Source organism: Prosopis cineraria, unplaced genomic scaffold (genome assembly GCF_029017545.1).
Source record: "Prosopis cineraria cultivar Desert tree isolate PC_DT_omini unplaced genomic scaffold, ASM2901754v1 PC4, whole genome shotgun sequence".
In the NCBI taxonomy this organism is placed as follows: domain Eukaryota; kingdom Viridiplantae; phylum Streptophyta; class Magnoliopsida; order Fabales; family Fabaceae; genus Prosopis; species Prosopis cineraria.
The window spans coordinates 37,783,160-37,803,161 of record NW_026555335.1 but is presented as its reverse complement, the minus strand read 5'-3'; the positions used below and the strand labels follow the sequence as shown (position 1 = coordinate 37,803,161).

The 20,002-nt window shown below is 34.2% G+C and overlaps 2 protein-coding genes across 4 annotated transcripts; both read left to right on the top strand.

Annotated features, from left to right (window-relative positions):
• The first annotated feature begins 1,832 nt into the window (after nucleotides 1-1,832).
• LOC129309572 (oxysterol-binding protein-related protein 1C-like) lies at nucleotides 1,833-7,294 on the top strand. 3 transcript variants are annotated; one of them, XM_054951189.1, is made up of 11 exons: nucleotides 1,833-2,322; nucleotides 2,533-2,892; nucleotides 3,300-3,399; nucleotides 4,133-4,560; nucleotides 4,686-4,841; nucleotides 5,072-5,239; nucleotides 5,315-5,455; nucleotides 6,082-6,312; nucleotides 6,399-6,512; nucleotides 6,646-6,793; nucleotides 6,941-7,294. In XM_054951189.1, the coding sequence occupies exons 1-10, from the start codon at nucleotides 1,882-1,884 to the stop codon at nucleotides 6,784-6,786; spliced, it is 2,280 nt and encodes a 759-aa protein (XP_054807164.1). In that variant the 5' UTR covers nucleotides 1,833-1,881; the 3' UTR covers nucleotides 6,787-6,793; nucleotides 6,941-7,294. The 3 variants fall into 3 exon arrangements, with proteins under 3 accessions (XP_054807164.1, XP_054807165.1, XP_054807166.1); XM_054951190.1 differs by having other exon boundaries at nucleotides 6,937-7,294; XM_054951191.1 differs by lacking the exons at nucleotides 6,399-6,512; nucleotides 6,646-6,793; nucleotides 6,941-7,294 and having other exon boundaries at nucleotides 6,071-6,296.
• A 5,105-nt stretch (nucleotides 7,295-12,399) lies between these two features.
• Nucleotides 12,400-17,276, top strand: LOC129309730 (phosphatidylinositol 4-phosphate 5-kinase 1-like). The gene is made up of 8 exons (XM_054951415.1): nucleotides 12,400-13,873; nucleotides 13,952-14,116; nucleotides 14,227-14,392; nucleotides 14,578-14,688; nucleotides 14,788-14,981; nucleotides 15,067-15,197; nucleotides 15,303-15,360; nucleotides 16,366-17,276. The coding sequence occupies exons 1-8, from the start codon at nucleotides 12,813-12,815 to the stop codon at nucleotides 16,679-16,681; spliced, it is 2,202 nt and encodes a 733-aa protein (XP_054807390.1). The 5' UTR covers nucleotides 12,400-12,812; the 3' UTR covers nucleotides 16,682-17,276.
• The last annotated feature ends 2,726 nt before the right edge of the window (nucleotides 17,277-20,002 follow it).

Sequence of the window (20,002 nt, the reverse complement as noted above, 5' to 3'; positions counted from 1 at the left end):
AAACACCAAACCTTTACCTAAGGCAAATTTATAAGGGAGAATATCAATAATAAAGGATCCATAAAGCAATTTAATTTGATAAAGGAACTGTTAACAAATAAACATTGACAATTAATAAATAGAATTCTTATTTTAACAAGTATCCCATCTGTCTAAATTTTTATTAAATATTAAATTCTTTCATAGGTCTTTTGTTGATATTCTCTCAATTAACAATGAACTATCAATGGTGGCTAAATCTGGCAAAAGAGAGTGATTTTTTACAACACAATAAATCAATGTTTAAATTTTTTTTAAGAGATATATCCATATTTAATGTTTAATAGTGTCTCAAAATAAGATTGCATCTTGTACAAAAAAATACATGTGCATAATTTTTTAAAAGAAGTTATCAACAAGTGAAAAGCCCACAATGATGCCCACGACTATGTCTCTTGTTCTTAAAATAAATAATAATCAAGAACACGTCATATGGTCGTTAGCAACTCCTTGTAGAGACCCATTAAACTTGGAACAGGCTATAAATTCTAAAGAACTAGAGATCGAGAGATTAATGTCAACAGAACACTGAAAGTAGTATTGTGGATATGGAGGAGCAAATGCAAGAAGCACATTCAATTGATCTCCTGTATCCAAGCAAATTAAACTACCAGACCCCAATATTGTGTGGGATGATATCTCAATAATGATACTTGTTTCTTCTTTTATTTTTATCTTTGTTTTCTCAAAATTAATATTCAATTTGGATCATGAATTATAAATCAAGGGCAATTTGACCACATTCTAAAGGCTTAACAATTAAATTTGAGATAATTTTATTCCACTATTAAAATAAACCAAACATTTGTTACTTTTTTAAAATGGAGTCTAATGCATAAATCTTTTCCAAATTTTACTATCCCTTTTCTCATACCCTCCTTTACAGAAAATTGCACATGAGGCTTCCTTTTTAAAAAATTAACAAACGTTTTAAAAATTAACAAACGTTTTGTTTAATTTAATAATAAGGGTAAAATTATTCTAAATTTAATTATCTTAAATTTAAAATGTATTAAATATAAATTTAAAATTTAGATTGTTCCTACAGTTATAATTCATAATTTAAATTATATATTAACTTTTTTTTTTAAAGATGCTCTTTCTTGGAATTGTCAAGGGCCGCCTCCAAAACTTTTCCAAGACAGGTTATGTAAATGCTGTAATGTTGAGTCATAAGTGGTTGATTTTTTTTTGTTTTTTGTTTTATGAACAAAAGTGGTTGATTTTTATTAGATACGAGCGGAATTGCGGCTGATAAGAATCGTTAGAGAGTTGGATTTATCAAATTGAATTAGAGTCAAAACTACTTTGATTTTAAAGGTATAAAAGTTCGGTTAATGTCAATCATACTTCCTCTTTTGGTCTATTACCTCGATAATAAAAGCATGATAGTTTTTTTTTTTTAAGTTTTGTAAAATAAAAAATAATTAAAACATTTAAAATATATTCTAATTTTTTTAGTTCTTAAAAATAACTTTTATTTTTTTTATTTTTTTGAAATTGAGAACAGAAAATATATTTTTAAACAGGCTTTTTCATTTTTTAAGAAGAAAAAACTGTTCTAAATATAGGTAACCAAACATAACCATTATTTCCTTGATTTATTATTTATAAATAATTAGTACTCAGAAACAAATTTTCAAATCTTTCTTCCGCCCCATCATTTAAAAATATAAAAAGAGGGAATTAAAAATTAAAAAATAAATCAAAACGATCTTCGCGGGAGCCCCCTCGCTTGATTTTGCCTCCATTCCAACAACGCTTCTTTTGAGAGGCAACGTCTCTCGTGACAAATGACAAGGTCGGACCTCTTCTGCCGTTTCCGGGTCGCCGTGTTCGGAAATGAATCACAGGCTTCCCTCAACGCCGTCGTCGGCCAAAAGCCACTCCCGTCGACCCTCTTTCTTTCACCAAAGGTCCAAATCCCTCTCCTACGACGAGCTTCCCTCCATTTTTTCGCAGCGTTCCGCGTCAAAAATCTATCGGCAACTTCATTTGCCTGTGGGTCAGAGGGAGCTGATGATCAAGGACATTGTCGGAAACGGCATATCCGGTATCTTATACAAGTGGATCAATTACGGTCGAGGTTGGCAACCTCGGTGGTTCGTTCTCCTCGACGGCGTTCTTTCTTATTACAAAATCAACGGTCCCCGTATGGTCGTACTCAATCGTGAAGTCGAAACAGGGTCATTGCTTATTGGTTTAGACAGTTTCTATGGCGCATATAATCATCGAGGTCGCTCGTCTCGACACTGCAAGCCCGTCGGAGAAATCCATCTCATGGTGTCTCTTAATTCCGCCCAATTCTTCCATTCAATTTCATGAATATTTGTGATGTAATCTATGCAACAATGGATGCTTGATATCTGATATGTAGACACTTAAAATTATATTTCAGCGTTATAGGTTTTCAGTTTCGCAGTTTTACAATCATATTATGATGTGTGTCGTTTACTGCTTCAAATTTTGAATGCCGCGTGTACGTTTGTGTAGGTTTGTTCTATTCAAGAGAGTAAATCGGATGAGAGGAGGTTTTCGTTATATACAGGGACGAAGAAGAGGTTGCATTTGCGGGCGGAGAGCAGGGAGGACAAGGAAGCGTGGGTAGAGGCGTTGCAGGCCGCAAAGGATATGTTTCCTCGTTTTTCAAATGCAGAGATTATGGCTCCAGCGGAGTCTCTCGTAATTTCCACCGAGAAATTGAGGCAACGCCTCCTAGAAGAGGGTATCAGTCAGGCTGCTATACAGGACAGTGAACACATAATGAGAGACCAACTTACCGAGATGCATAAGGAGATTGTGATCCTCAAGAACAAGCAGATGCAATTAGTGGACGCGTTGCGCAATTTAGAGGTGAGCGTATAATGAGTCTCAAGGACAGAACAGACCGCGCCTATGTCTTTCTTTTAAAATTATCTCATACGTGTTGGACTGTTGACTCTAACAAGTTCTTGGCATTTTTATGGATTCTTTTTTTAGTTCTTCCGAATAGTAATGACTGTTATGTTATTGATGTGGAGCTCAGAAGCATCATTACAAATTCAATAAAACAATTTTGTTTCTTAACAACATTGTACGGTTTTAAATGACGAAATCTATGCGATGAGGTTTAGTGAACGACTGGGATATATTATGGTCCGGCTCCTCTTCTCTCCTCTCGTGCTTTCAAGATTGTTTGATTATTTGAACCATGCTAAGGATTTTATTTTTTCCTTTGTAATTTTTGGTTGAAGTTCTTTTATTTCAACTGGCTTTTACAGACAGAAAAGGTGGACTTGGAGAACACCTTTGTCCATGAAAGCCGAAATCAGTCAAAGGAGGACGGAGATTCCATGAGATCAGTCTACGAGAAGTACAGCGGTTAGTGTCATTCCCTTATACCAACCCATATCCACTTCCTTTTCAAAGGGTAATGCAATGTTGTGCTTCCGGTTTAAAAAATTGTCGTTGAAAGTTGAAACACTCCAATCTATGTTTATTTGTCCAGTGAAATAATTCATATCGTTCATTTTTCCCCTTAATGGAGATTATATGATTCTTTCTGGTTTGAGAGCTGCCCATGGTGAGTTGACGGTAATAGAAGAAAACAATTTGCAATACTTTCTGCATTTGAGATTATCTCACACATTTTCAATGTTATGTGCTGTAGGTTAGTACATTGTTTTCTAACTTTTAGGCTCTTTTCCACTGCTTTCAATGGTTCTAACTTTTAGGCTCTCTTTTCCACTGCCTTCAATGATGTGTTTGGGTTACTAAGCATGGCCAAAAGGAAATTATACAATCATTGTCTCTTTCGTCAGTTATATATCGTGGTGCCTATTCTGAACTCATGTTCGCTTTCTCACTTATAAAGATGGGTGATTATTTTTGGCGCATGCTAAGTCCTCTTTTGCACTGATCCTGAAAGGGTTTGAATTTTGGAGAGATATATGGTTCAGTCTGGTCATGATCCTGTCAGTTATACTTCTGTAATACTGCTTTGGAACAGAGAAGACTTGATAGAAGGGATATGATGTTTCATACATTCCACTGTGTTCACTGGGTCACCATTCTAGGAGAGGCATAATTATTTTTTATTTTGAATATATTACAGACGGGAGTGTAAGCGATTTTTTTGATGAGCTTGACTGGCATGATGATTCTGATGATGACTACGACGCATTCTTCGATTCAAGTGATATTCTTTCACCAGTCAGTGATAAAAATAATGTATCTAATTTAGAGAGATCACCACTTGATTCTGGAGAAGTGACTCCTAAGGGTGAATGCAAAGCAAATTTAAGTAACGGGTCTGTTGGGTCCAACTATCCTCATGTCAAGCGGCGAAAGAAGTTGCCTGATCCTGTTGAGAAACAGAAGGGAGTCAGTCTGTGGTCAATTTTAAAGGATAATATTGGGAAGGATCTCACAAAAGTTTGTCTTCCGGCTAACTTCAACGAGCCCCTCTCCTTGTTACAGAAATGCTTTGAAGACCTGGAGTACTCTTATCTTCTAGATCAAGCATATTTATGGGGAAAAATGGTTAGTTCCTTCTGACAATGTTTTGTAATGACATCATTCACTAGGGTTAGCCGAATTCATACACTTTTCAGTAAATAGTTGTGCTGGTTATATGCTCCTTCTGACTTCTACGGTGCATGTGACAGGGAAACAACCTTATGAGGATGCTATATGTGGCTGCATTTGCAGTTTCAAGTTATGCTTCCACAGAGGGAAGGGCTTGCAAGCCATTTAATCCTTTGTTGGGTGAGACGTATGAAGCTGATTATCCGGACAAGGGAATTCGCTTTATCTCTGAAAAGGTTTTGTGTGCTCATCTTAAATAAAAGTTAGAAAACCTTGCCTTTTCTATAATATCCCCCGAAAAAAAAAAACATCTATAATTTTGAAAGCGCTAGTAATCTGATAGGCATATTGAAATATTGGCGCGCGCGCGCGCATACATACATGTATGTTTGTACTCAGACGATCTTGAAGTTTAAATGTTTTGGCAGTTGGGAATGAATTACTTGTGTAATTTAACTTGAAATAGGTTAGTCATCATCCTATGGTTATTGCATGCCACTGTGAGGGCAGCTGCTGGAAATTTTGGGGTGACATCAATATAAAAAGTAAATTTTGGGGTCGTTCAATTCAGATTGATCCTGTTGGTTTATTGACTTTGGAGTTTGACGACGGAGAAGTCTTTCGGTGGTGTAAGGTGTGTTTTCACGAGTATTGTTCTTGCCCAATCTCATCCAAGATGCCTGCTGATTAGCTAATATTCTACCATCAGGTAACAACATCCGTTTACAACCTCATTTTAGGGAAACTCTACTGCGATCATTACGGTACAATGAATATAGAGGGAAATCGAGAGCACTCATGCAAGGTTAAATTCAAAGAGCAGTCAATCATCAACAGAAACCCTCACCAGGTGCCCTTTCTACACCTTCTATTCTTCCATGTTCCTTTCTGTTGGATGTGCGATCTCATGGGTTGTTTAAAGTGTTTTATTTTTGCATATCTTTGACTTGTGTCATTATATTGGACTCAGCATGTAATCTTCTCCCTTGTGGCCATCTGACGGAAGAGAGTTTTATTTAGAGGTTTCATAGGCAAACTTTATTGATCTACTGAACACCTTCCACGTTCCTAGAAATTCTCTCTATAACTTGGTCAACTAGAATAGTTTTCAGACTCTTGGAACTTGAGTTGGAGATGGAAAAAACCATAAAAACAAAAAAACGTTTGCATGGAAATGGATTTTTATTATACTATCTAGGTCTATGTGGTCTCCAGCAATACCTGAAGTCTGAAAAAATGACATGCATATTATTCTTCACACCACTTTGTTTAATGCTGATCCATTAGTTGTTTGCAAATATAATGCAGAAAGTTGTCTGTTCCTGCTGACTTAAATCATTGTTTGCTGTCAATGATAAAACTGCACAATTGTTGACTTTTTTAAATCTCTGGATAGTTATCTGTATAGCATGATTCTTTGCGTTCGGTAGACATACTTTTATAACTCGGTCTGTTGTCATTTAAGTTCTGTTGTAGGTGCACGGCCAAGTGGCAGATAAGAAAGGTAGAACAGTGGCAACTTTACGAGGGAAGTGGCACGAGAGCTTGCATTATGTAGTCGGGGACAATTCTAGGAAAGGAAAAGGTTCCGTTGTCTCCTCAAAACCTCATCTTCTATGGAAGCGAAGCGAACCACCAGAACGCCCCACAAAATATAACCTCACACAGTTCGGCATTACATTAAATGAAATCACACCTGGTCTCAGGGTAACTCTTTAGAAGATTGCTCTTTCTCTCTATCTATGCCTTTCTTCAAAAGATTTGTTAATTCTTACATAAGAGTTCACAAACAGGAGAAGCTGCCACCAACGGATTCAAGACTAAGACCTGATCAAAAGTATTTGGAGAATGGACTATATGAAATGGCTAATGCTGAGAAGTCCCGGCTGGAACAAATACAGCGGCAGGTATGATTCACGCATCTGAGTTACGTTATTTGAGTTAGACAATGGCATTTGTTCATTTTACTGTTTTGTTTTGTTTTTTGTTTTTTGTTTTTTTTTTTTTCCAAATCTCGAACACATTCATGATGACTGCCAGGCATTGACGAAGCAAAAGAGGGGTTGGAAGCCAAGGTGGTTTGCGAAGGCCAAAGGCAGCAATATCTACCGTTATGTTGGTGGATACTGGGAGGCCAGGGAAGAAGGGAACTGGGAATCTTGCCCTCATATTTTTGAATAGTTAAATGGTACTGATATTCTGATTAAATCCTCTGAAACTCTGACCTTGATCCCTGCCCACTTCCTTTCCCATTTTCTAGATGGCATTAAATTATAATCTTCTCTTACCTTTTTGTTTTGTTTTGTTTTGTTTTTTTTTTGCCCCCGAGAGACAGGTTGGCAGCGGGGTTCGTGATTCTTGCTTCCTTATGATTAGGTAGGCTCTGAAGACACACCAATGCAAGTGATAGAAACATAGAGCACCCAGGTAACAGTGAGGTTCCTTCTCAAATCCCTTGAAAATTTTCTCTCGTTTCAAAGATTGAATGGGCATTGGATTTGGTTGGAGTTGGAAACACACGTGTGATGATTGATGAATATTGTTCATGCTCTATGAAGATAGTTATTTAATACATTCATTTATTTTTGATACGAAGACAATTAGTAATACGGATAATCTGTATAATTACGCGTAAGAGTTTTTTGTTGTAAAGATTTTACCCTCTAATAATAATGTTATCAAAAATTTATTTCCGCTACCATCTGCATGACATATATGTAACACCTTTAAATTTACAAACTAATTTTTTACAAATTATTAAAACTATTATCATGGTAAAAATTTTTTTTGTTTTTACCATGATACATTCAAGACATACCACAGGTCTTAAAATATTTCAAAAAATAATTAAAATCATGAGGGACAGACATAATCCTCATGACATGATATTTAAATTGGATCATAAATCAAGAGAGACAGACAGAATCCTCTTGATCATATAAATACTTTTAATAAAAAGGATTAAAGTTTACATGCTTCTCAAAGAAGATATGTCCTAAGTTGGCACAAGATACATTGTATAATTCAAAATAAGAGGCAACGTAAAAGATAGTATCTCATACACCATAGTTACACCTCTGGTGTTTTTTCGGCCGGACTCTCTCCTGTAAAAATATTAACCACGGGGAATGAGACTTAAAAGTCCCAATAACCAAAAATTAATATGTAATGATGCATGCGGATGTAATTAATCATGCGATTGCTAAGTGAGCACACAAAACATTTAACCGAACAATATTTTCAAACAAATTGAATAAGTATTTAATTTGGATGACTGCACTTTATATCCTCCTTTCGCCATGCTCGGACGCCAAATCACCCGACCAAAGGTGAGTTGAACCAAGTGACACGCCACTCATTGGATCCAATGAGGGCTTACCATGTGGTAATAATTAACCGAACAAAAATTCTTATTAACACCATACATTAAAATACCCTGACAAGTCATGCATCATTCAAATATCCAAACAGAAATATATCCGAACAATAATATCTCATCATGATAAACAAAAATAAATTTTTAACCCACTTGACAATAATTTCAAACAAGTATATACAGTATTTATTTTCAATAATTCATAATTTTTTCAAATAATAAAACAACACATAACCATTCACAAACACACCCATCACAACACATTAATAATGGTTACCTTGTGTCTTGAATAACAAGTTCCCCTTCACAACTCCTCTTTCACCACTATCTTTGTCAGTATAGTCTACATAATTATTTCACAACACTATATATTAATTTTTCATTGAAATTAATAAATAACTCTAAATTAAAGAGTTAAAAAGTCTTAGATTTAAAATTCATATTAACACTAATTTAAGATTTATGCCTCATTTAACTTTTCAAATTCTTCTCTAAAATTCTCGTACCCTAATAAACTATTTTTAAGCCTCAAATCATTTCTAGTATCATAATTTCATCCATTTATATTCTAAAAATTCGTTCAAAAATAAATTAAAAATTTTAGAATTATCTTGAAACCTCAAATCACCTTTCTATAACCTCAAAAATATCTATTCATACTTAAATAACTATTTAATAATTAGAGGTTCATCCCTACATCTCAGATTCAATATAATTTCAACAATATAGATCTAGATTTTAACTCAAAAATTCTTAAACATGAGTTTCAACCTCAAGAAAAATATTCTATGATATTTATTATATTCCTAAGAGCCTTAATCTATATTTTAATCCATCATATCATTAGATTAACTATCCTATAGAAAAATCCTAATCAGAATATTTGCTCTATCGTACAAAATAATCATATCACTAGAAAGCTAATATTATTTAGAAAATAACTATAAAATTAATTTTGTAATTAAATAAATTTTTAAATGCTAATCTAAATAGGAAAGTTATAACATACTGAAGAAAAAGAAAATAATGTCCCCTTGTGAGAAAACGCCGAGTAACGTGAAAGGAAGAGAGAAAAATAATATAAAAATGGGATTGTGGGTCTCAAAATTATATTATTAAAAAAACTATAGGTCTAAATTTAATTTTTTAAACCTTTGGGCCGTTATTTATAATTTTCTTTAAATTGCATCTTGGATTCTTAGCTGCAATTTTCATAAATTACAAACTTTTTTATTTTGCTTCTGCTTTTGCTCCTTACGCATGCGCCTCCTCCTTTTATATGTGAGGAGGCGTTTCACCTTCCCACATCTAAACGATGTGGGACTTCTACAGTACGTCTTTTTTTATTTTCTTTCTTTTTTTTTACTCTCACACACACACATATTTTTTTTATTATTCTAAATCTTAAAATTATATTTTAATAAAATATTTCTTATATAATTTTTAAACTTAAGTTTTAAATTCATAATTAAATTTCTAACCATATTATTATTTTTAAATAATCTCAAATAATATAAATTTCTATTATTATCATCATATTTTTAATAAAAATTTAAATTTCACAACAATATTTTTTTTATTTAAAAAAAATCAGGATGTTACATTATATATTTCCTTACTCCCTAAATGAATGATTTTTTAATGATTTATTCTATGTCTGGCATTCAATAGCTCGTCAAAAAAAAAAGTACTTTCTCCGTTAAAAAATGTAGGATATTTTTAATCGAATTTTACTTTTCAACTAATCTTATTTTTTCATATTTACTTATATTAAATATTTTATAATAAATATAAAGTCATTATTAATAGGGGCACTTTTAAAAAGAAGATAATAGTTACATAATAAGATTAAAAATACATTACATTTTTAAATAATTTAAAAAATATTTAAAAAAAATCAGGATGTTACATTATATTTCCTTACTCCCTAAATGAATGATTTTTTAATGATTTATTCTATGTCTGGCATTCAATAGCTCGTCAAAAAAAAAAAAAGTACTTTCTCTCTCCGTTAAAAAATGTAGGATATTTTTAATCGAATTTTACTTTTCAACTAATCTTATTTTTTCATATTTACTTATATTAAATATTTTATAATAAATATAAAGTCATTATTAATAGGGGCACTTTTAAAAAAAAGATAATAGTTATATCTTAAAAGATTAAAAATACATTATATTTTTAAACATTTAATTTTTTAAAAAATATTTTATATTTTTAAATGGAGGGAGTATTCAACAACTCTCAAAAGTCTTATGATATATAATTATGTAAATTAATTATTTTTATTGTTCTATTGATTGAATGTTTCTATCTGTCCCGCCTTCGCAACGATAATTCCTGAATATACAATTGTCCTCATAAAAAAAATGTAAATGAATTATTTTATTTATATAATTACAATTCCTAGGTTGGCTGGTAACCGAACACATAAATAATTGTCATTCACTGTATTCTTTTTAATCTCATTTATAATACATATTTTAAAAAATTTATTTAATCTTATTTATAAGTTAATGGTGTGATTTTTATATAATATTTAAATGTATTTTTAAAATTATCCTTTATAAAAAAATATAATATTATTTTTTAAATTTATTATATAGAGACATATTTAAAATTTTATATATTTTTATTTTTTATACTTTTTTATATTAATAATGATAACGTTAGTAAAAATAATTTATAAAAAAAATTGGAAAAGTAGTGTATAGCATTTGGGATCCCCCGTGAAGAAGCATTTAATTTTCATTCGCTCTTATTTCATTTCATGAATTTTGATTATCTTACTTTTTTATTTTACTCTCTTTTGCCCAAAATATACAAAACATTTTTATAAGAAGGTATAAATTTTTATACTCAGTTCCGAATTGCGCACTCAACTTTGTATGAAGTTGGAAAGATGCATTTGACTCATGAATACTAAATTATTCATAATTTTGATTAAACTAAATTATTCATAATTTTGATTAAAGCATGAGTAATTGGACATGTATAATGGAGCAAATTCAAGCTCGGGTTTTCTAATCTTTAGTGAAGACAAAAATTATTTTAAATAAGATTCCGTTGTCCATTTAATTTAAATAATTTAGCACTTTAATTATAATTATAAATAAACTAAAACCGTTTTAAAATAATCCAACAACAATACAATTTGGAACTCTGCATGCCTAGTTGCCTACACCACCCTGCATTACCATTTGTTTTTCTGGGCAGAACCACCCTACACTGCTATGAGAAGAAAGAAAAGACAATTAATTAACACAAACGACATGAACTTTTTTTTTTTTTTGGCTTGCATGGAATTTAGTTGGCCACATGTTGTTGACCAGTATGTCTAGCCGCTATGTTTCGGCGCGCAAATCCAATAGCACACCTTACTTTATGTTACTATAGTACAGTGCTTATTTATGTTATTAATTAGTACATGAGTACACGGCTCTACAATACAGACAGCCATGCGAGGCCTTGCATTTCATTCACTATTGTTCCACTCACATTCATTCTTGAGATTCAGTTTCAGAATCATCCCTCTCACGCGCATCAACATTGCCGCATCTCTCTCCTACGTGACAACCACCTCTCTCACTGCCAGCATTTCGTAACGCCTTTTGTGCCTTAATTACAACTACACCCTTTAAATTTGTAGTTCTCATTATTAGCGCACTATACACCTTTTTCAGTTACTCTGGTGGTTTAAACCAAATCCTGAACAGCTACAAAATGTTCACTCAATTCCTTATTATTGCCAACTTCGACATGGACATGTATTTGTTGTTTCCACCTGCGTCGCGTGAGAGATATAATTAATTCAAAATTCAAGTTCTGAATAAATTATTCACATATGTGAAACTATTAGTTTAGAAAGGAAGTCCAAAATAGTTACCGTGATGCCATAAATCAATTGTAATTATAATTAATTATGATTTTGGCCAAAATATTACGTTATGTTAATAGTTAATCATATATATATATATATATATATTATTTTACAAAGACAACTAGCAACCTGAGACTAGTACCTGGAGAGTTCAAATTTGGTAAGTATTAATAATTAATTGTCTCACACTTTTCGTTTCAAAACTTAAGCCATTTTTTTCTCAATTAATCTTAATTTAAAATATAAGTAGTTTGATATTTATAGATTTTTTTCCCCATTTCACTCATGTTTATTAACCTAAATTCTTGTGTTTAGTGTGAATTTATTATCTTTTTCTCACTTATCATAAATTAGGATTAAGGGCAAATATATATCATTAATAATAATTTTATTGGTATATCAATTATTATTGAAAACTGCTTATAGTTTTTTACGGCAAAAAGTATAATTAAAAACACAAAATATTTTTTTTTTTAAAAAAATATATTTTGGTTGTGAATAACCAGTCGCTAATTGTGAATTATGAATGTGTGAATTAACGAGGGCGGGGTATCCAAACCAAGCCCCTTTTGTGTCATGAAAGGAAGAGGCATTAGCGCACAAAGCTAAAATCTACGAGACGCCCGGAGGAGAGAGGCCGACGTAGGTCATGCCGCCCATTAAAGTCAAGGAGTAGCGAACCAGCTCAACAAAAACGAGTCTGCTCTTTCTGGCTACCTCTTGTTCTCACAGGCTAGCAGCGCAAACGCCACCTCCACAATGTGGTCGCCACCGCCACCAACCACCCGCCTCCACCCCACACCCTCTCTCTCATTTTCTTAACCTCTTTTTCCGTCTCACTCTCCCCCCCCCTGTGTGTGTGTGTCTCTCTCTCTCTCTCTTTTGCCGGCGCTTCATTATCCGGCGAATGTCCGTCGGTTGTGATTCGCCCACAAACTCACCGAGAAAAATATGCAACAGACGATCCTCATTCCCTCTGAAGAAGGCATCAATCATCCAAGCACACCTGCTGCCAACGAAGTGAATAAGAAAAAATCTGAACTAAAAGAGCAAGAAATTGAGCTAGTGGTCCCACCTCCCTGTCTAGTGCTCGGTCGGCCTCGGACCCAAGCTGGGTTGCGGCGCGTGACACCTACCGTCTCTGCCTCCGCCCCCAATAATGTCACCACCCGCACCGTAGAGAAAGCCGTCCTGAACGGAGATCTTTATACTGGCACTTTACTGCGGAATGTGCCGCACGGCACAGGTAAATATCTGTGGGCGGATGGCTGCATGTATGAAGGTGAATGGAAGAGAGGTAAAGCCTGTGGAAGAGGCAAGTTCTCCTGGCCATCTGGGGCTACCTATGAGGGTGAATTCAAGGCGGGTCGAATAGATGGGCACGGCACATTCATTGGTACTGAGGGCGAGATGTACCGTGGGACGTGGGTCGCTGATCGGAAACATGGGCTTGGTGAGAAGTGCTACGCGAATGGGGATGTGTACGAAGGATCGTGGAGGAACAATTTGCAAGATGGGGAAGGTAGGTACGTGTGGAAGAATGGGAATGAGTACGTGGGTGAGTGGAAGAGTGGTGCGATCTCAGGGAAAGGAGTTTTGAATTGGACAAATGGAAATCGATATGAGGGTTCTTGGGAGAACGGTGTTCCGAAGGGGCAGGGAGTGTTCACTTGGGCAGACGGAAGCAGCTCTGCTTGGAATTGGGAGAAGAATGCTCAGATGATGATGGCGAGCAAGAGGTCGTCGGTGGACGGATCGAAGAATGTCAATTTCCCGCGGATTTGCATCTGGGAACTTGATGGAGAAGCTGGAGATATTACTTGCGATATCGTTGAGCCATCTGAGTTATACAGCGACGTTAGCGAATCTGTTCACGGAGAAGAAGCAACTGCCGGCGAGTTCCAGAAGAGTCCATGTCGGTCAGTCGATGGCGATTTCAAGAGACCAGGTCAAACTGTATCGAAGGGGCATAAGAATTACGATCTGATGCTCAATCTTCAACTGGGTATCAGGTATTTTCCGTTAGCCTATCTGACTTGTTATAATCCGTCGAGAAATTCAAATTGTTACAGAATTGTTGTAAAATTCAGGTACTCTGTTGGGAAGCATGCTTCCGTTATGCGAGAACTCAGGCAGGGAGATTTTGATCCAAAGGAGAAGTTCTGGACAAGGTTTCCACCAGAAGGATCTAAGTTTACGCCTCCGCATCAGTCAGTGGACTTCAGGTGGAAAGACTACTGTCCAATTGTCTTCAGGTGAAGATAAATTTGAATGATTAGTTCTTTTTTATTTCCATGTATGGAAAATTTGACTATCAACTAATTATGCATATTTCTCCGTGGTTCCTTCTTGGTTGGGTATTTAGACATTTAAGGGATTTATTTGCAATAGATCCGGCGGATTATATGCTGGCTATTTGCGGAAATGATTCACTCAGAGAGATGTCATCTCCTGGGAAAAGTGGAAGCTTCTTTTACCTTACTCAAGATGACAGATTCATTATTAAAACCGTGAAGAAGTCGGAAGTCAAGGTTAGTTGCAAACCTATAGACTTGGAATGCGTTAATTTTGTAAAGAATATCATAGGCATACTTGGAAAATGCATTAATTTTGTAAAGAAAATTATAGGCATCTCTGGTGAGGTAAGATCTCGCTTTCAGAATGAGCTATGGTTACTATTCTTTGGGCATTCCATAATCACTAGTGGCCTTGTCAGGTGCTCATCAGGATGCTTCCAAGTTACTACAACCATGTTTGTCAGTACAAGAACTCCCTTGTTACGAAATTCCTCGGCGTTCATTGTGTCAAGCCTATTGGGGGTCAGAAGGTATGATTTATGACGAAAATTTTGCTGTGAAGTGATTGATTTTCCAAATTGTTTGCCGCAATTTAAGTAAAGAAATTAAGAAATTCTTTGAAAAACCAGACCAGGTTTATTGTAATGGGCAATGTGTTCTGTTCTGAGTACCGGATCCATAAGAGGTTCGACCTCAAAGGTTCTTCTCATGGTCGCACAACAGATAAGCCCCAGGAAGAAATTGATGAGACCACCACCCTCAAAGACCTTGATCTTAATTTTGTCTTTCGCCTGGAACATTCTTGGTTTCAGAAGTTTAAATGGTATAGTTTCTATGATGCATACTACTTTACATTTTTCCTTCCGTACTTCATAGTGGTCTCATTTAATGGTTTCTACTCTACACAGGCAACTGGATAGGGACTGTGAATTCTTGGAGTCAGAGGGAATCATGGATTACAGTCTTCTGATTGGTCTTCATTTTCGTGATGATTACTCAGATGATGAAAAGAAAAGTTCACCATATGATTTGCGTTCAGGTATATATTTCATTTATCTTGCTTTATAGTTTTGTCTTATGCTCTATGTTGGGTTTGATTGAACTACCCGGAAACATAAAATATGCTGGCTTATGGCTGCATCAGGAAAGAGAAATTTTCTTGGCGATGAGATGCAGGATATGAGGTGGATACCTAGTAGCCGGTATGTCTCTTTCTTTTTACCTGTAACTAGTTGTCTTTATCAAATGAACCGTTTAAAGTTTTAGCGTTATTCTCCTTGCATCTTTTTTTAGCTTGTCTCAAGCCCCAGGCTTGCCTCTTTATTCGAAAAAAATATTTTTTTTAGCTTGTATATTTCAAAAGCAAATGTTTGTGGGATTCACAAAATTTTATGCAATTATATGCTAAACATTGTAAAATTTTGGTTTGTATAAAAATTACAACCTATGATTTCTTTTTGTGGAAAGCAAGTCAACAATCTCATGTTTGGGTCCCATTGATGGCAATTCCTTTCACTTCCTGGCATGTGCCACGTGCTTAAGCTTTAGTGCACAAAGACCCAGGTTTTCAACAAACACAAGTAGAATACTTTTATCTTAAAATATCAAAATGGCACATTCGCATGCAAATAATCGCTAATGGGGAATGGCCACAACTGAAAAACAAACAAAAGTCTATGAATGAGCACTATATTTTACTGCCGTTTTTAATATGATTTGGGAGTGGGCTATTGAGTGATCTTTCTATGAATTTGTTCTGTTGCTTGATATGTGCTGAAGATGACATGTGATGTCTAGGCAAAACAGAAGTCAGTTTTGTTGACAATAATGGTTGGTGGGGTCTTTGTGATCTTCATATGTGCAAAGCTTTCGTTGTTAGCCAAACGGTAGGTAAATGAATCAGTTATAGATGCCGGGTCTCGAATCATAAATAGATATTTTGCTATGTTAGACACGATACTTCCTTTTCTCCCTTGTTTTTTAAAGGTGATTTGTATCTTGATTATGCAAATATTTTGTCAGTAGATTCTCCTATAAACATATAGCAAGTAGATGTTACTCAGCTTGCCTTATTAAAAAAGTTATCTCCGTGAATATTTGTATGGAACAGCTAGGTTTGTAGTAACTTGAATTTTTAGCTGAGTTTAATCGATATTCTCTTGCTGGTTTCTGATTTTAAGCATAATCGTTTTTTATTTATATACCAGGGAGCCTCTAATCCGGTTAGGAACAAACACGCCGGCCAGGGCTGAGAGAGTGGGTAGGGTAGGATTGGAGCAAAAGGGTGGTGGAAGTAGCAATTCACCCCCTTCTGATGGTGGTGATGACGGTGGTGAGATATTAGACGTCATCCTCTTCTTTGGTATCATTGACATTCTCCAAGACTATGATATTACAAAAAAGCTAGAACATGCATACAAGTCCCTGCAAGTGGATCCCACCTCCATCTCAGCCGTTGAACCCAAGCTATATTCAAAAAGATTTAGGTTTTTCATACACAGAATCTTTGTAGAGGATAGATGACACGCAGGGAAAGAAAGTGACAACTTCTGGAATTGAACCATGACTAATTTTGAGCAAGCTTAAGGTGACAACACTCCTATTCTCAGATGACCCTACAGGGCATGTATATCAGTGAATGCTGCGAAACAAACACAACTTGGAGGTTTTTGTTGATGGCTACATTTTTCTCATAGCCGTTACAGAAAGAAATTGGGTAGGGGAGGAGTGTCCCAAGCTCTATCAATTCGGTTGTTTCATCATCTTCTTTTAACCTATTTTCAAACACATTAAAGTAATATGTATCTGTTCTTTCACTATTAAAAAAGAAGAAAAAAAAGAGTGGGGGAGGGAAGGGAAAAAAAAGGAGGCATGGATATCATTTTGTTTTTTTTATTTGGGGAGAGAGATTGACAACTTAGCTTGTACATCCCAGGACATGTGGTGAAGCCGTGAAGCATATGTATATTTTTTGTCCTATTGTTTTTTTTTTCCTGGTGGAAGATTGTGCCATGCGGAGAAGGGTGTAGTAGTGTTTATTTACCGGTTTAGGCATGGAGGAGAGGGGATTCAAATTGTACAGTCAAAGATGATGGATAATGGAACTGAGAAATGAGAACTCATTTTTTGGTTGGGATTTTTATTTGGCGGTGTGGTTAGGAATCAAAAAAAGACATTGTTGGTCCGAACAGCAAGAAAGAAAAGTTGGAGGCAGAGGACCCCTTGGTCTATATGTCTGTCATTCAAACGGGTTTTTCTTGCTTTGTTTCTTTGTTTAAACTTTGGCAGAGAGAGAAGGACATGAAAAGAAGAGAAAGCAGAAGAAAGGGATGTAGTGTGTTTCCTTGGCTCATGGCCTTTCATTGTCAATGTGGCAGGCAGAGTTTGAAAAAGCAGAGACTAAAAATAATGGCGTGGCATGCCCTTTTTTTTTTTTCGCTTCTTTTGAATATATACGACAAAAGCAATGGTACCGATTTGGACCATAATGTGGAAGAAGTGGTTTGATTGATCGGCATCTGTTGTTGGCTTGGCTAGCCAAGGCCGTCCACACACAAAAAATAACGTAACTTGCCTCGGTTTTCCCTTGATAACACCGAGTCCCTCAAGCTCAGACTGAATCCCCCAGATATGACATAAAACTAAACATTAATTCCGCCTTGTAAGTATTTATGTATACGTATATGTGTATATGTATATACGTTCTCGTCCCCAACATGCGCTTTTTTAATTTATCTTTATTTACATATTTTTAAATTATTTTCATTATTAAAAATTATGCGAGATATTACTTAATATTAGATATTCTTTGTTTCATTTTTTTATTTTTTTTAAAAAATACACATTTGATTTGACCTGAAGCAAGTACTGTTAAGTAGTTTTTTTTATTTGGTATATCAAATTCAAAGTTCAAATCATATTTTAAAATAATAAATTGTTAAAATAATTTTTTTGATTAGATACAACCTAGGGTTCACTTCCCTTTGTAATTATTTAATTCAAAAAATTATAATGATTGATTTGTATGGAGTCAAAATACAAATACTACCAAATCAACAATTGAAAAAAAAAAAACTTGTGGAGTAAAAGTTTTATTATCTAAAAATAACAACTAATTTTAGAATGACATAGGTATTTTTTTTTAAAATAATGATTATACGAAAGAAAGTGATAGATATTACTTATTAAATAATTAGCCTGCTTTGAATTATGATTTGACAAGAAATAGGAAGAATTGGGCATGAGGGCAAACAAAACCGATCTGAACAGTGCTGCCAGTCTTTGATTTAGGATTTTGGCAGTACGTGGCTCTGTTACTTGAGTGTGTCGGGGGACTGTTGCCCGTGAGTTGTGAAATTTCCAAATCCTGAACCAAAATCTGCCAACCCCTGTCTACTGTTTTTATTATTATTTCCTATTTAATTTTTATCTTTGTTTGTTTGTTTTTTTTTTTTTACAATTTGCCCGCCATTTCTATTTTACTGCAACCAAAAGTGATCCCAATTATATATTTTTTTATTTGGTCTAATTTCAATCCATTTCTTTTTTTTTAAAAAAAGTTATTTTACAGTTATTTCTTCCTCATGCTGTCTCTTGACTTTCAGGGAAAGTGATTCCGGCGCTATCCTCCCTAATCCAAATTGACCCCCCCAACCCTCCCGGGAAAATAAAAAACCTAAAAAAAAAAAAACACACACACACACACACATACTGACACAACACTTTGCTTTGGTGATAGGGTGGTGAATGTAATTATTGAAATTAAAAAATGTCAATAATTTTTAGTGTGTGCAAATATTCTTTTTATAACATGAGGAATGTCCTGACAATGAAAATTATCTTCTCAAAATATAAATGATAAATAGTAGATCTTTTCTAACTAAATTATTACATATATAAGGGTTGAGATTTGAATCCTCTCTAAAGTTAGCTGTATACAGATATATTTATATTAGAAGCAACCTTGTAAAAGTGGTTCTAATAAACATGAATATTTTTCTTATGAGAATTCAAACTTTAATTTATTATGTTATGAGTTTCTTTCACTAAACTCAACCTATAATATTTTTTTTAGCCATAAAATTTTTCCAACCTTCGAGATTTAAACTAGTGTTATTCCATGTGCTTTGCAATTTGTAAGGATGAGGAACTTTCCAAACAAAACGTGTTATTATGAACAAAGTATTGAAAATTGAATCAATTATTGAACCAGTCAAAATAATGGGTCAAGAGTTGGTGGTTTAAATGGGGGTTAGCTCGAAGTTAAATTGCTTTTAATTAAAATAATATAATTTAATTTAATTTATATACATAAAAATATTCATATTTGAATATGAAAAAATGAATATTTAAATAAAAATCATTAGTTTTGCTCAAATAATCCAACAAAAATTTAATAAACAGAGAAAAATCTTATATTTGCAGCACAATCCCAATAAAAATTTAGCAAACTCAGTAAAATACCAATAAAATTAAAAAAATAATTTTTTTCAAATAAATGGACAAGGTTGATCAAGTCACCCATGGGTCGACTGGGTTAGTCCAAGTTGACACTACCTCAAGTTAGATCATAAATCAAACCAACCAACTAATTGGTTCATCAAATTATTGGTTGAACTAACTGGTCCTGTCTCGATCTGGGTTTTCATTCATTGATTATGAATATTTCAATTATAGTGACTTGAAGTGTAGGATTTTCCTTACTAATCCATAGTTAATCTTCAAAATCCAAGATAATCATAGGAATAACTTAAGAACCAAATTTGTAAATTAACATATAAGAGATCCCAAGTTTTTAAAAGCTTTCAAATTATCATAATATCAAATCATAGCAAAAAATTAGAG